This window comes from Chrysemys picta, chromosome 1 (assembly GCF_011386835.1).
Source record: "Chrysemys picta bellii isolate R12L10 chromosome 1, ASM1138683v2, whole genome shotgun sequence".
In the NCBI taxonomy this organism is placed as follows: domain Eukaryota; kingdom Metazoa; phylum Chordata; order Testudines; family Emydidae; genus Chrysemys; species Chrysemys picta.
The window spans coordinates 86,375,356-86,391,060 of NC_088791.1; the positions used below are offsets into that span (position 1 = coordinate 86,375,356).

The 15,705-nt window shown below is 44.0% G+C and overlaps 1 protein-coding gene across 12 annotated transcripts in view; it reads right to left on the reverse strand.

Annotated features, from left to right (window-relative positions):
- Nucleotides 1–15,705, reverse strand: part of ANKS1B (ankyrin repeat and sterile alpha motif domain containing 1B) — a 771,828-nt gene that overhangs the window by 266,237 nt on the left and 489,886 nt on the right. For all 12 annotated transcript variants that reach the window (XM_065561011.1, XM_065561005.1, XM_065561000.1 and 9 more), the window contains one exon: nucleotides 2,183–2,281. In XM_065561011.1, coding sequence (XP_065417083.1) covers nucleotides 2,183–2,281 — 99 coding nt within the window. The remainder of the gene's footprint in view (nucleotides 1–2,182; nucleotides 2,282–15,705) is intronic.

Genomic DNA, 15,705 nt, shown 5'->3' on the forward strand with positions numbered 1-15,705 from the left:
GATCTTTTTGGACTATTTTTTGCCTCAGCTGGCAACCTCTAAACACCCTCTGACTGTTATACAGCGCTGATTCCAGTCATTCAAAGGAATTTAACTATCTCAGATTTACAGAATGTGGATTCTACCAAGAAATTGCATGACTCATTTGTTCTCAGAAACAGCTGGTTTCGAGGGTTCCTTTAGAGCTTGACTCTGCCATCCTTACACATACTGAGTAGTACCTCATGCCTCAGGGAGTCCCTACTTCTAAAGTAAGGTAACTACTCAATGGGAGTATGTGTGGCAGAATCTTTGAATCTCTAGCTCCACATACAGCAAGCACAATTAGAAACGGACGTTTATCATTTTTTGTATTTGTGCAAGTTGTGGATTTTTTGTCAAATTTGTTTTGCAAATATGGAACAGATGATGGGATTTAGCATAGGAACTTCTCGTACATCTAGGGCTGAATAATAAAAATAACCAGGATAGTGGGAATTAATTTTGGCATTTCTTGTATACTGTTTCAAGTCTAGCCTTCAGAGCTTGTAATCTTCATGAGTCCCATTTATTAAGTGCAGATCTCACTAACATAAAATATTACAAAATCCTGTTAGTTTTTTTTTTGTTAGATGAAGAAAAAGCATGCCCCCCCACTAAATAAAAGGAAACATATAGACAAAATATTTCAATGTAGAGAGCTAACAATAAAAGTAAAAAATGAAGTTAAAATAATGTTATAGCTAAAAAAATGCCAGAAACTCAAGAAATTCACAGTTAAAATTTAAACACCAAACTTAATTCAGCACCTCACATACCCTCTGCCTATAAACTAAAATAATCTATTTCCTAGTATCTTTACCTCCGTCTTTATTCCCAATACAGTCCATGGAATATATATCACTATCTTTAACCATGCTGCACTACATACAGACTGTGACCATCTACATACAAGGATGCACCAGAAGCTCACTTTTCCAGTCCATCTTCTCAATACAGGCCAGATCATCTTATCTTCACAAGTAGCCCCAAGACTACACCCGTCCTTATCCATCCATGCACCAGAAAGCCTATTTCACCTAATTCATCTTCATTGCACAGACGGCAAAGATCTTTTATTTGCTCTGCACACATTCCCCGTAGGGGTCAGAGACTGGATACAGAGCTCCATCTTTACCTTGATCATTCTATACATGCTGTCCACAGACTCCAGCGCACTCATACACTTTACAATGGGCTTTGTTCCTGCTCTGACTTCTATAGAGCCAATATGCATGTGGGCCCTGCTTGGCCTCAGGCAGAATACAACTCCAGCTTCTGCCTGACATCATTCGTTTAGGTGGCTTCCCATATCATGTGACACCCTGCAGGGTCACAATATGCCCAGTGCATCTTCTCAGACAAGGCAAAGCTAGCAAAAAGCAGGTATTAGCAATCAGCTGTGAACTACCCATTGGCAAATTTTGGTGTTCTATCTAGCATGTAGTTTAAATCCCAAAGATACAAGCATAGTCTCTTAACATGCTTGACACACTCTCAATCTGCAATGAACACCATCCTACACCGTAAGTCCGTTGGAAAAATGGGTACAAGTTACAGGATCACACATCAGAAGAGCAGAATTCATATACTCAGCAGGACAAACAAAATATAGCAACTACTGATAGTCTCCAATCCACATATGAAAGATGCGTATTGCATCCATAATGGAATATCTTGAGTTTCTGGGGTTACTTAATTGTATTTCCAATCTTACCTCTATATTAAGAAAAATTGGTCTGGGATTTAGACAGAAATTTATTTACGGAGGTGACGCAACAATCTATAAGCAAAAGCTGTCCTAAAATACATCCCTAGCCCCACTTAATTTGTTTTTGGCTTTATGTGTTAACATATTGAAAAACCAAACATTTCTATAATCATTTCTAAAATAATTAGCATCATGAATATGGGACCTGATTGTCCTCTGCTTTGCACTTGTGTAGTCATTTAAGTCTGTGCAAAGTGGGCGTAAATCACTACCAAACCAGAATGGTAGCATTTTACACCCACTTTGCATGGTGTAATTGACTAGGAAAAGCATAAGGCAGTGGAGAATTAGGCTCACAATGTCCACATTTCTATTTAAGAATGGTATAAAGTGTTTAAGAATTAAAAGCTCTTGGTGATACTACTGGAATCCAGATAATAAAAGAAACTATACCTTTGGAAGGAGCTGGATTGCCTGTAGAATTCTTTGCCGGTGTCCAGAGTTAAGTATTCCTATTTCCAACAGATCCTGATCCTCCATTACATTGCTTCCCTGAAAAAGGAGATATTCAAATCTGAAATGATCCTGAAACAAACCTTTAAACTGTGTTTAAAAGAGAATAACTTTATTTAACATACAGTATGACAAGAATAATAAATTACTGATGATTGCATTGATTTCCAGGTCTACAAAATGTGAAAGGACCTTGAACTCCTGGACAATTACTAGTGTGCTGACAGTGCTGCCAGTGGAGAAACTGCAGTTCTCACTAAAAACAAATCCCATAAGTGAATCTTTCTCCTCTACCCTCTGTCATTTGATTGAGGACAAGGATGTAATCATAAAATGTAACTACTGTATATGCATACAGTGCCTCATCTGTTTCTTTCCCCCTCCCCATACCTTTTCTTCTTCAAGTTAGAAAAAAACATCACATACAATAAGATCAACACAGTGGATGCAGTTAGATAGAATTATTTAGTAATGTGTTAGTAAAATGCCTTGTTAGTAAAATGGCTTGCCCTTGGGCTGGAGAGGCTGGGGCAAAGCAAACCCTGATTACAGCATGAGCTCCATCTGAGAGGAGTCAGGCAATTTCTTATAAAGAGCAAAAGGTGGAACCAAGAATCAAATTTGGTCCAAAAAGAACCTAAAAACTGAAACCTATCACTAACACTGGCTATACTCTATATCTAACTACTAAATGACAAAAAGACTATATACAAGTGTGAGGAAAATAAACTTGCGATAGAGGACTGGAAGTGCTCCAACAACAATCACTGGCTGTGAGAAGGAACTGAGGGGTGTCAGGGCGCCTCTGTCCTTATACACCTCTACCCCGATATAACGCAACCCCGTATAACACGAATTCGGATATAATGCGGTAAAGCAGCGCTCCGGGGGGGGGGGGGGGGCAGGGCAGAGCTGTGCACTCCGGGGGGATCAAAGCAAGTTCGATATAACGCAGTTTCACCTATAATGTGGTAAGATTTTTTGGCTCCCGAGGACAGCGTTATATCGAGGTAGAGGTGTACAAGCATGCAGAGGTGTGTGGCAGCAGAGGGTGCTCAAGTTGCCCCAATGGTACTGCTTGGAAAAAGTTATCCGACAACTGTGCACAAGGCGTGCACACACCTACACTGGAAGAGACATATGCAATCAATCTTAACTATTGGTATTGTTATTTGCTCCACCTTCAATGAAAACACCAAAGGCTTTGATGCTGTAGGTTTCTTATGTCTGTTCTATAGTCAGCTTTGAATTGAAGTAGGAAAGATCTGTAAAGACTGCTTGTAGTGGGCCCGATTCAGATCCCTCTTATTCCAGTTCTACATTAATGTGACCTCATTCCCTTTAACATATTTCCTCGTGATTGACTTTAATAGAACTATGGTGATCTACACCAGCTAAGGTCCAGCATGTTTTAAAGCTTTTGTAAGTTAAATTCTACTCTTGTTTTAAAAATATTTCTTCAGTTAATTTAACAGTTAAGATAAAACACTGCTAAATAAACCATCCAAAGTTTAAAAACATAAAACTCACCCTACAATAAACTTTCAAACAGTGCACTTTTTCCTTCAGGCCTGATCTGCATCAAACTATCAAGATAGCAATTTCCTGTTTGATAATTTTTCTTTTAAAATTACATTTAAGGCATTGTAAGACTTGTAAAATTAGTTATTTACGGTTCCCTGCAATTAAAGTAGTTATCAAATATTTTTCATATTATGCTGCGTTTTCTTTCAATAAACACTTTTTGCATGTGAATCAGTGTTGGAAGGAAGTACTTGTTTCAAGCAAAGCTGCTAACACGTCAATAAAGCAAACACATTACTTACTGTAACATTTTTGTGAACACACTGAATATGCATTATTCGTGATGGATGAATCTCATAAGGCTTGGATAGTCATTTTAAATCTGCACCTGGGCCGGAAATCTTATGAGAACAGCCTTTCCTATGAGGTTGCTTTTCTGTCTAATCAGGTTTGAAATGCTGATTTTTGGCAGTCCCATGTCTAGCCTCAAATTATACCTTAATTACATGTGTGCAACCCTATTGTCTTCAGTAGAATTACCCAGGTATAACAGATCAGAATTTGAAGACAAAGGGGAGGTCTTGCATATGAATTCTGGACAGCAATTCTATACAGAGATTCCAATACCAGAGGGGACTATTGTGATTATCTAGTATAACACAGGCCATTGAACTTTCTCCCAAAAATTCCTGAAGCACAACTTTTAGAAAAGCATCCAATCCTGATTTAAATATGGTCAGTGATGGAGACTCCACCACAACCCTTGGTAAAATGTTCCAATAGTTAATTAGCCTCACTGTTAAAAATGTATGCCTTATTTCCAATGTAAATTTGTCTAGCCTCAGCTATTAATGATGCATAGGCCAGGAAAGAATGCAGTTCACTCTCCCAGAGCTCTTTTGGTTCTGCATACCCATCAGTAGTAAGATCTTACTTGTTTGCACTGAAGTAAGCCAATAGAACTCTGAATACACAGGAAGATTTGCTGAGTAAGACAGTACCAGTCCTGAGTAAGGCAGGACCTTGTGGTGCAATAGTAGCGCATCTGACTCCAGATCAGAAGACTGTGTGTTCAAATCATGTCAGGGTCAATTAAAGTTTTGGGGGAAGTTTAGGTTGGCTATTAGGAAAAACTTTTTCTCTAGGAGGGTGGTGAAACATTGGAATGGGTTACCTAGGTGGTGGAATCTCCTTCCTTAGAGGTTTTTAAGGTCAGGCTTGACAAAGCCCTGGCTGGGATGATTTAGTTGGGAATTGGTCCTGCTTTGAGCAGGGGGTTGGACTAGATGACCTCCTGAGGTCCCTTCCAACCCTGATATTCTATGATTCTATACACAGCAGTTGGACTCATGACAAAGACAATCTGGCTTTTCAAATGGAGAGGTATGAGAAATCATATTAATCCCCACTTCAAATTCTAAAATAGTTTCTGTAAATAAGTAATAAACAAATGGCACAATAGTGTAGTATAAAGATTTTACCGGCATTCATTTAGGATGACCTTGTAACAGGGCACTCACCTCTTAAATGCTCACAGTCCTTTTCTCCCTCTGATTCCCCCTGTAGGCTACCAACTGGCTTTGGTGGATCTTTAGTGGCTTGGCCCTCAAGCAAGTCACAAAGTCTGAACGAACTCCTTCCCAGGGTATTAAAGAGTCCAATAAATAAACAGTCTTTCTGCCCTTGCTAGGGTCATCAGCCCTGACTCTGGGCCCTTAAAATTCAGCCATTTGTTTGGGCTGAATTTTAGCCTGAACAATTTTAGCTAGGATTGGCAGGGATGCAAAACCATACTTTGAAGTGTCCCTGTTTGCCAGAAGCTAGGAATGGGCAACGGGGGATGGATCACTTGATGATTACCTGATCTGTTCATTCACTCTGAATTACCTGGCATTTGCCACTGTCAGAAGACAGGATACTGGGCTAGATGGACCATTGGTCTGACCCAGTATGGCTGTTCTTATGTTCTCCCAAAGGTCTGTCCCCCACTTGGGACTTATGCCACTTTACCTGTGGCCAGTAGGGGAACCAGGGCCCACCCACTACTCCAGGTTTCAACCCAGGAACCCTATAAACATCAGCCATGTACTACTTGATTCAATTCATTGCTGCTTCCTCCCTGGGCCTCATTAGCTTCACCCTTATCTCAGGGTTAAGGTTCTTAGATCCTCTCTCTCCCTGAATACCCAACTATGTAGAATGCAGCCAGAAAAACTCTGGCTATCCTTCAATTTCCTTTGCCCCTCTGGTCCCAGCCAGCAACTGACCTGTTAAGGCCAGGCAGCTTCTTTCATTTAGGCCAGCGGGGCCCTGATTAGTTGTTGCTAGACCCTCAATAAAAGGCTCAGCAAGTCTAGAGCCCAGGCTTACATAGCTGCCAGGCAGCAGACAGCTCTATGCTGCCACTCAGTAGCAGCTAGAACCAGCTTACGCTCCATTGCCCATGAGCTGCTTGGAGACAGACTATGGGAAGTCCCGTCTCAAGAGGTCTGACAGGCAGCAGCCTCATTGCTCTTGGTTGGCTCCCCACCCTAGCTAAACACAAAAGGCATTCCCGGAAGCATACAGGCAACAGTGCAGATCTCCTATAGCTGCCACAACCATTTCTGCTTCCAGACTCCTGGCTTGACCTCAGCTTGTTTTGGACTTTGTCTCCTGAGTCAGATCCTGAAATCTGACTCAGACTCTGACCCTTGGTATTGACCCTGGCCTGGAACCTCACTGTGAACTCCTCCACTACTCCCAGCTACAGGTTTGCCCCTGCTCTTCTTGTGGTCCTGACTCTCTAGCCCTTGGAGGACCAAGTCTCTGTGGTTTGCAAAATGGATAATCTAGAGACTCCTCTCTAGAAAAGTTTGGATGACCCCCCTTCACTGCTCTTTTCCTCTCAGCTTGCTGCTTCTTTGGGCAGGGTGTAGTACAGCGGTTCTCAAACTGTGGGTCCAGACCCTGTTTTATTGGGGTCACCAGGGCTGGCTTAGATTTGCTGGGGCCCAAGTCAGAAGCCCAAGCCCCACCTGCTAGGGCCAAAGTCTGAGGACTTCAGTCCTGGGCATCAGTGCTCAGGTTACAGGCCCCCTGCCTGCGGCTAAAGTCGTTGGGCTTTGGCTTTGGGCCCCCCACCCAGGGCAGTGGGGTTCGGTCTTTGGCCCTCCCCCACCTATGGCAGCAGGGCTCAGGTTTCCATTCCCCCTCCTGGGGTCATGTAGTAATTTTTGTTGTCAGAAGGGGGTCGTGGTGCAATGAAGTTTGAGAACCCCTGGTGTAGTAGGTCCAGGGGGCACCCATCAGCACATACCTCCCACTGTAGTAAGGATTTGGGGCTCTTCCCAGGGACAGGGTTCCCTCCTTGTCAAGGCTGATTTCACACTTTGGCACTTCGAGTGCAGAAGATGGGGCCCTGCAAGGATTCTAAAAAAATTAATACGGCCCACTCCAGGCTGGTATTAAACTTCCAAGGTCACAGCTTCTCTCTGACCTTGGATGGGTAGATGCTGCCACCACCCAAGTGCAGCCCCCCTCCCCTTTTGAGAACCCAGGAAGGCGCACTTGGGAATTTCTTCCTGTGGGGTACCCTCAAACCATTTCACCCCCCCAAAAAAACAAAGGAAATCAGCTGTTGCCACCAGCTAATTAAACAAAATATGCTCAAACCTCTTAGGGACACAAAAATCCAATCCTGTTCTTAAAAAAGGTAAATTTTATTAAACCCAAAAAGAAAGGAAATACATTTGGAACTTAGGCTTTTTGCTAGATCTTAAAAGAAACAATTACAAAAATTAAGCATCAAGATAGCTCTCTTGAGGTTCAGCTTAAAGGTTAAACCAAAGAAAAGCATCTGGGGTTAAGCACAGAGGAGTCCACAAGCCAATGAGAAATAAAAGAAATAACCCTAATTGCATCTTTCTAGACATTTCCTAATTTACTTACATATCTGAGGCTTCAGATAAGTAGGTTCGAGGTAAGAATTGATGATCTGTGATCATACCTGGCTTAAAGCTGCTTACAGCATTGCTCCTCTGTGTCTCTGCTCTCCGGAGAACCACAACACACAGAGGGAAGTTTTTTCCCAATTTTAAAAAGTTCTAGCCCTCCATTGGCTCTTTTGGTCAGGTGCCCACTTCTTTCCTTTTACCTGTGGGCTTGTTAACCCTTTACAGATAAAGCAAGTAGAGAATAGCTGCTAACAGGGATTTTGTAGCTAACTGGCTGGCTGGGTGTCCACAAAAGGGAGCTACCCCCCTCTTATTTATCACACTCTTGTTTTGGAAAAGAAATCTGTGATCTCATGTTGGACTCCTGGGTGATACCTTTATTGAAAGACATAAGGTGAAGTGCCAGCTACCACTGTGTAATCCGTGAGTTGGTATTTTTCATCTCCTGTATCTACTTCAAGGGAGTGTGGTCCGTGAGTAGTTCAAATGGGGCTCTCGGGAGGTAATAGCATAGTGCCACTACTGCCCAGCGTATGGCCAAGCATTCTCTTTTTATGGTGAAGTACTTGGTCTTGCATTGTTGGAGCTTCCTACTTAAGTATGGGATTGGATGTTCTGTCCCTTGGAAGTTCTGAGACAGTATTGTTCCGAAGGCTATGGTGGATGTGTCTGTGTGTAAAATAAAAGGTAACAAAACATCTGGACTTTGGAGCACCAGGTACTGGCACAAAATGTCTTTTTTTAAAAAAAAAAAAGCTCTTGACACTCCTGTGTCAACAATACTATTTTCAGTGCTGACGTCTTGATAAGATCTGTCAATGGTCTGGCTAAGGTCGCAAAATGGGGAATAAACTGATGATAATCCCTACCAGATAGTCAGGGCTGGCTCCAGGCACCAGCATAGCAAGCAGGTGCCTGGGGTGGCCAATGAAGAGGGGTGGCACATCCGGCTCTTCGGCGGCGGGCCCCTCACTCCCTCTTGGAGTGAAGGACCTGCCACCGAATTGCCGATATAGAATGAAGCGGAGGTAGAGCTGCCACTGAATTGCTGCCAATTGCGATCACGGCCTTTTCTTTTTGCTGCTTGGGGCAGCAAAAATGCTAGAGCCAGCCCTGCCCTTAGTCAATGAGTCCTGAGAGAGACAGGCGCCCTGCAACTAGCCTGACATGGCCTCCCTCCTGCCCCCCCGCCCACACAGAGCAATTGACTGAGTTAATTAAAAACAAAAACAAAAAAACAAAAAAAAAAACCTCCAGGCACCTCCCAGAGGGTTTCAGACCTGCATGTGACAGAACAGAAATTTATTTATTTATTTTGTTTCTGTTCTGTCACATGCAGGTCTGAAACCCTCTGGGAGGTCCCTGGAGTTGTTTTTTTTTTTTTTTTTGCTTCCACAGCTGGGGCTGGGCGAAGCGGCCCGAGTTGCCCAGGGACTGCGGCAGGGCGGCCAGAAGCAGCAGCAGCAGGGCCATAGAGGGCAGGGCGCTGCTGGGCGAGGCCCGTGTCCTGCTCTCCAGGGCTCCGCTCCCTCTGGGGCTACCCTGCCCTGGCTCCTCATCCCCCCGCTTGGGCAGTCCCCCGGCTCTGTCCTCACGGGTCCTGGCCGGTCCTGGAGGCGGGAGCCCTGGCTGGAGGGACCCTGGGCTGAGGTGCGGCTCGAGCGCCCCGCTGCTTACCCCGACCCTGCCAGCGCCGGACCGGCTGGAGGCGAGGGGGGAGCGGGTGGAGTCAGCACTGGTGGGGGGGAGCCCAGAACTGGGGCAGCAGGGGGTGCAGGTGGGTGGGGGAAGAGAGCCCAGTGCTGGGGCGACAGGGGGTGTGGGTGGGGTGGGGTGGAGAGCCCAGCGCTGGGGAGGCAGGGGGTGTGGGTGGGGGGGAAGAGAGAGCCCAGGGCTGGGGCGGCAGAGTGTGCGGGGGGTGGTAGGGGGAAGAGAGAGCCTGGGGGGGCAGCCAAATTTTTTTTTTGCTTGGGGTGGCAAAAACCCTAGAACCGGCCCTGCAGATAGCCAAGATCTCCTGGATGCCAAATTTACATTTCTTCAAATTTGCCATGAGTCCAATCTCCTTCAGTGACTGCAGTACAGGTGTTATATGCCCCACATGTGATTGCCACTCTTCACTGAATATTGCCACATTGTCCAGATAGGCAGTTGCAAATTGCCTGGGGTGGAGAAGCACAAGGTCCATAAGAAGCTGAAAGGTGGCTGGTCCCCTTTTTAACCCAAAGGGCACAGTTATAAAATGGAACAGCCCAGAAAGGTGGAAAAAGTGTCTTTTCTCAGGAGTCAGCTGAAAAGGGTATTTGCCAAAATCCTTTGGTCAAATCCAATGTTATAACATACTTTGCTTTTCCATGCTGGTAAAGAGTTTGTCAACTTGGCACCAGGGATGAGTGCCAAATTCTGAGGCCACATTCAAGCCCCAGAAATCCACACAGAATTGGGTTATGCCTTCTGGTTTGGGCACAAGTGCCACTGGATTGCCAGTCTCGCAATATCACACTGCTGCTGGATATTCCAGAGCCAGGACCCTTAGAATCCTTGGGCTTGCTGGTCCTCACGGTATGTGAGGAACCTGCAGCTTTGTGGGTACCTACTTGAAGATCAGCAGGTGCCGAAATGGTCATCTGAATTGGAGACTGTCTCTTTAGGAAGATTCTCTCCCTGGAGAACTTGAAGCTCAGCTCCTAGAGTCCTTTTGAGAAGATTCCAGAGATTTCTTCTTCGAAGCTCTAGGGGATTGCTGCACTGAGGAAATTGAGGAAATTGACTTGCTCAGAGACTGTTGTATGGGGTGGGTTCCATGGCTGGGGTCAGAAGCCAGTTGGCACAAACTCTCAGTCATCAGGAGACAAAACTTAAATTCCCAGTTCTTTCTGACTCTCGATTTTAATGCCAGGCAGAAGTTACACTTTTGAGAAACATGTGACTCCACAAGGCAACGGACACATTGGGAGTGTCAATCATTCACCGGGATTGCCTTCTGGCATGAAAGGCAGTGCTTAATATCAGAACTGGACATGCCCTCACAGCGTTTAAGTTCCCCTGAGGGAAAAAAGGGACACAAAAGGACAACAGTCCTTATGCTAAACTATTATGTCTCTCTTGATATATATATAATAGAAAACTAACACTACGTACTAACTAACTAGTAGATAAGAGAAAAAAATACAGTTGAAGTAAGCTCAACTTGGACACTTCTGAGGCTCTGTCTCAGGCTGAGGCAATTGAGAAGGAACTGAGGGTGTTTTGCCTGCACAGTTCTATATAGTCACGCTGCTGAGCACAGGGCTGCATGGGGCACAGGTGCAAGCTGAATGGACACTACTACCTAAAATCTCCCATCTGAGGCACAAGGGGTGTATGCGCACAGAGTGGAGCACCCATAGGGACATTATTTGAAGAAGAAGTAGGTATTCATGCATCTGTACCACATATTGGACTTCATTTTGGTCTTGGGAAGGCTGCTCTTCCCACGTCTCCTTGAACAGGTCCAGGATTCCCTGGGGTTTCCCACCATAAAGTAAATCAAAAGGAAAAAAAAAACCTGTTGATGCCTGCAGCACCTCTCATACCAGTATGTCAGGAATTGGACCCAATTGCAAAGGTCTCCGTAGATACAATTTTTTTAACATGTTTTTCAGGATTCGATTAAACCTTTCTACCAGGTCATCTGTTTGGGCATGGTACACGGAGGTCTAGAGGGGTTTAACCTTTAGGAGTGCTCATGTTTCCCTTCATAATCAGTACATAAAGTTCATCCTTTGATCCGCGAGGATCTCAGTGGGTACGCCTACCCAAAAGAAAAGCTGCAGCAGTTCCCTCACTACAGAATGTGCCATTACTGTGCACACAGGGACTGTTTCTGGGTATTGTGTGTCATAGTCCACTATGACCAATATATTGTCCCCATGCAGCTTTTTTCTAGAGGACCCACAATATTGATCCCTGTCCTTTCAAAGGGCATATCTGTTAAAGGTATGGTTTTTTGCTTTGTGGTCACTGACCTTCAGTTGCATCCAACCTGTAGGATAGGAGTGGACAACTCTATGTACATATGTCACCTTCACACTGTCATCATATTGGAAGGTGCTAGGTTTGAGCAAAGCCTCTTGAATCAAGGTTGTGGGAACACTCTGAGTCCACAAACTGGGCACAATGCCGTCCCCCTGATTTCAACTTGGGCTACATATGCCTTATGGCACAGGTCAAAATTGAGATCCGAGCTTTGCACTGTTCTGTAACCCCACAATCTAGGAAATCATACTCCATGACATGACATGACCGACTGAAGTGCCCCAGCTTCCCACAGTGAAAACATACCACCGGGTTGTTAGTATGGTCTGCCTAACCTCTTCTCTTTGGTATTTTTGGGCTGCTGCTCCATGATAGGAGGGTAGGTGCCAACCATGATGGAGCCTCCAGCAACCAGCCTAGGTCCAGAGGGGCTACTCTGCTGGCATTTTCCTACCCAGCCCCTTTAGTTTCACCCTCATCTCAGCATTAAGGTTCTTAGGTCCTCCCTCTCCCTGCAAACCCAGCTATACAAAATGCAGCCAGAAAACAAACTCTGTCTATCCTTCAAGTTTCTTTGGCAAGAGAGGCATACCATACCCTTCCTTGCCTCTCAGGTCGCAGCCAGGAACTGAACTGCTAAGGTCAGGGCAGAAAGGCCCTGACTGGCTGTTGCTAGCCCCTCTATCTCTTGGAGGACAAGGTCTCTCTGGTTTCAAAAATGGCCACTCTGGAGAGTCCACTCTAGGCAAGCTTGGAGGATTCTTACTCTCTGCTTTTTTCCTCCTTGGGGTGCAGTGGAATAGGACTGTGGGCCCGCGACCGGGAGCTGCAAAGGCTGAATATACCCCATCACAGACCCATATATATCAATTATGACATTCTCCACCCATGGTTAATATAGCCATTCCAAATATGTCCCTTTATTCCAGGGATGATATATGTGGATATAATATATGTATATATGCTCTATAAACATAAATTTACTTTGACTAGGTCAGTAGATTTGCAATAGAGCACCATCTCTGTCAGTAATGGCCTACCTTTAATGCACTAAACAGTTCAAAGATATGCTAAGATCCATAATAAGCAAAAGATTTCTAGGTTTGTAGACAGTATTTATTCATTTTAAACACAAACCAAACAGGTTCAAGATTCCTTTTACACAACAATATGACCACTATGAAATTGCAGCAATACTAACTATGGTATGTAGCCATTGCTTAAATCAGTCTCTGTACCAGCTAGTTGGAAGATATAGCTAATGTAATACCTATTTTTTTAAAAAAGGCTCCAAAAGGTGATCCTGGCAATTACAGGCTGGTAAACCTCACTGCAGTACCAGGCAATTGGTTGAAACTATAGTAAAGAGCAAAATTATCAGATACATACTGTGACAAGTCCTCTGCCCACCCCTCTTCCTGGGGCCCACTGGCTGCCCCAATAAAGCTCAGAGAGGCTCCTAGTTATGCAGCACCCGTGGCTTTATTTACACAGTGTTATGCTATATACAGAGCTTGCAGGCCTGATAATCTCCTCTCCTAAACAGAGTCTGCCCTCAGCTTGGAGACTGACCTTCCCCTGGTCATTCCCCCTTCTTCTGGCTGCCAGCCATCCTTTATAGCCCTTGAATCCTCAGGCCCGCAGGTACAGCCAATTCTAAAGGCCAGGCACCAGGCTTCTCCCCAGCCCCAATCTATTTCCCCTGATTGTGGCTGGCTGAGCAGGGGCTAATTAGGTGCCTTTGCATCAGCACCCTGCTACACATACATAGAAATGATATGTTGGGGGACAGCTTTTGTAAAGGGAAATCACGCTTCACCAGACTATTCAAATGCTTTGAGGGCATCAACAAACATGTGGACAAGGATAATCCAGTTGGTATAATGTACTTGGACTTTCAGAAAGCCATTGACGAGGTCCCTCACCAAAAACTCTTAAACAAACTAAGCTGTTATGGGTAAGAGGGAAGGTCCTCTCATGGATCAGTAACTGGTTAAAAAATAGGAAACAAAGGGTAGGAATAAATGGTCAGTTTTCACAATGGAAAGAGGTAAATAGCAGGATCCCTCAAGGATCTGTACTGGGACTTGTGCTGTTCAATATACTCATAAATGATCTGGAAAAGGGGACAAACAACAAGATGGCAAAATTTGCAGAAGATATTAAATTACTCAAGATAATTAAGTGCAAAGCTGACTGAGAAGAGTTGCAAATGGATCTCACTAAATCGGGTGACTGGGCAAGCAAATGATACATGAAATTTAATGCTGATAAGGGCAAAGTAATGCACAATGGAAAACATAATCCCAACTACACATATAAAATGATGGGGGTCACAATTAGCTGTTGCCACACAAGACAGAGTCATCATGGATAGTACCCTGAAAATATCCATTCAATGTGCAGCAGCAGTCTAAAAAGCTAACAGAACTTTAGGAACCATTAGGAAAGGGATGGATAATAGGACAGAAAATATCATAATGCCAATATATAAATCCATGGTATGCTCACACCTTGAATACAGTGTGTACTTCTGGTCGTCTCGTCTCAAAAAAGATATATTAGAATTGGAAAAAGTGCAGAGAAGAGCAACAAAAATTATGAGGGGTATAGAACAGCTTGCACATGAGGAGAAATTAAAAAGACTGGGACTCTCTAGATTAGAAAAGATCTGACTAAGGGTGTGGGATATTTTAGAGGTCTATAAAATCATGAATGGTGTGAAGAAAATGAATAAGGAAGTGTTATTTACTGCTTCATGAAACACATGAATCAGGGGTCATCCAACTAAATTAATAGGAAGCCGGAAGTACTTCACACAATGCACAGTAAACCTGTGGAACTTGTAGCCAGGAGATGTTGGGAAAGCCAAAACTATAACTGGGTTCAAAACAGAATTATATAAGTTGATGGATGATAGGTCCATTGATGGCTGTCAACCACCTATGCACCAAGTGTTCCTAAACCTCCAACTACCAGAAACTGGGACTGGACAAGCGAGGATGGATTACTCAAAATCACCCTGTTTTGTTCATTCCCTCTGAAGCATGTCACTGGCAGGATACTGGACTAGATGGACCATTGGTCTGAACCAGTACAGCAGTTTATGTTCACTATATCCTGTAGGAACAAAAACCCTCTGAAGATTTGCCTCTTAAGACATCAGAACATGATGATTAAGAGGGCATTTCAGAATGGCAGGCATGGGTGTGTGTTTTTCATTGCCGCTCAATTTGAATATGCATCTTTAATCTTTCTTCACTTATTCTCTCTGATGGAAATATTTTAGTAAAACATTCCTTATGTCTGGTTCTGTCCTGTTAGTTAAAATAAAAATGGCAGAGAAACTTTAAAGACAGCAACCAGAGAAATCATTATGCCATCTGAATACTGAATCAATGAAGTTGCAAGAGACTGGGTGGATGGGTGTAGATCACCTGCAGAAGCTTCTTGGTCTTACTCTTGTTATACCTTTGTTAACAGAGTTCCATCTGATATAAGTCTATAAAAATGTCCTCAGTGCTATTACAACTCTAGAAAGAAATCCCGAGGCAAAGATAAATGCATATGCATCACTTTGTGAAAAGTGGGCAGAAACTTGATGAATAAAAAGCAAAAGACAACTCTGTATCTGACATTTTAGATCTTAAGGTCTTTGGAGAAAGACAACAGTCTGTTTCATAGGAAATCACAGATTATGGAGAACAGGTTGTAAAACCTAAGCCTGTTAGACATGGGGAAAAAAATAAAAGAAACAGACGGTTCCAAATATAGTTGGGCAAATACATTGGGACAAACTCTGCTGTGCCCAGCTCATGTTGGGCACAGGGAGAAAAAAAGAGCGGAAAGTCAAGTAGCCAAGGGACTATCCGCCAGCTTCATATATATTGCTGGAGTACATTGAGCAATGACTGCTCACACATCTCTACTCCCTGTGCTTGGGTCTCCAGGAAGGGAGGCAGAACAGCCAGTTACAGGGGCTCTATG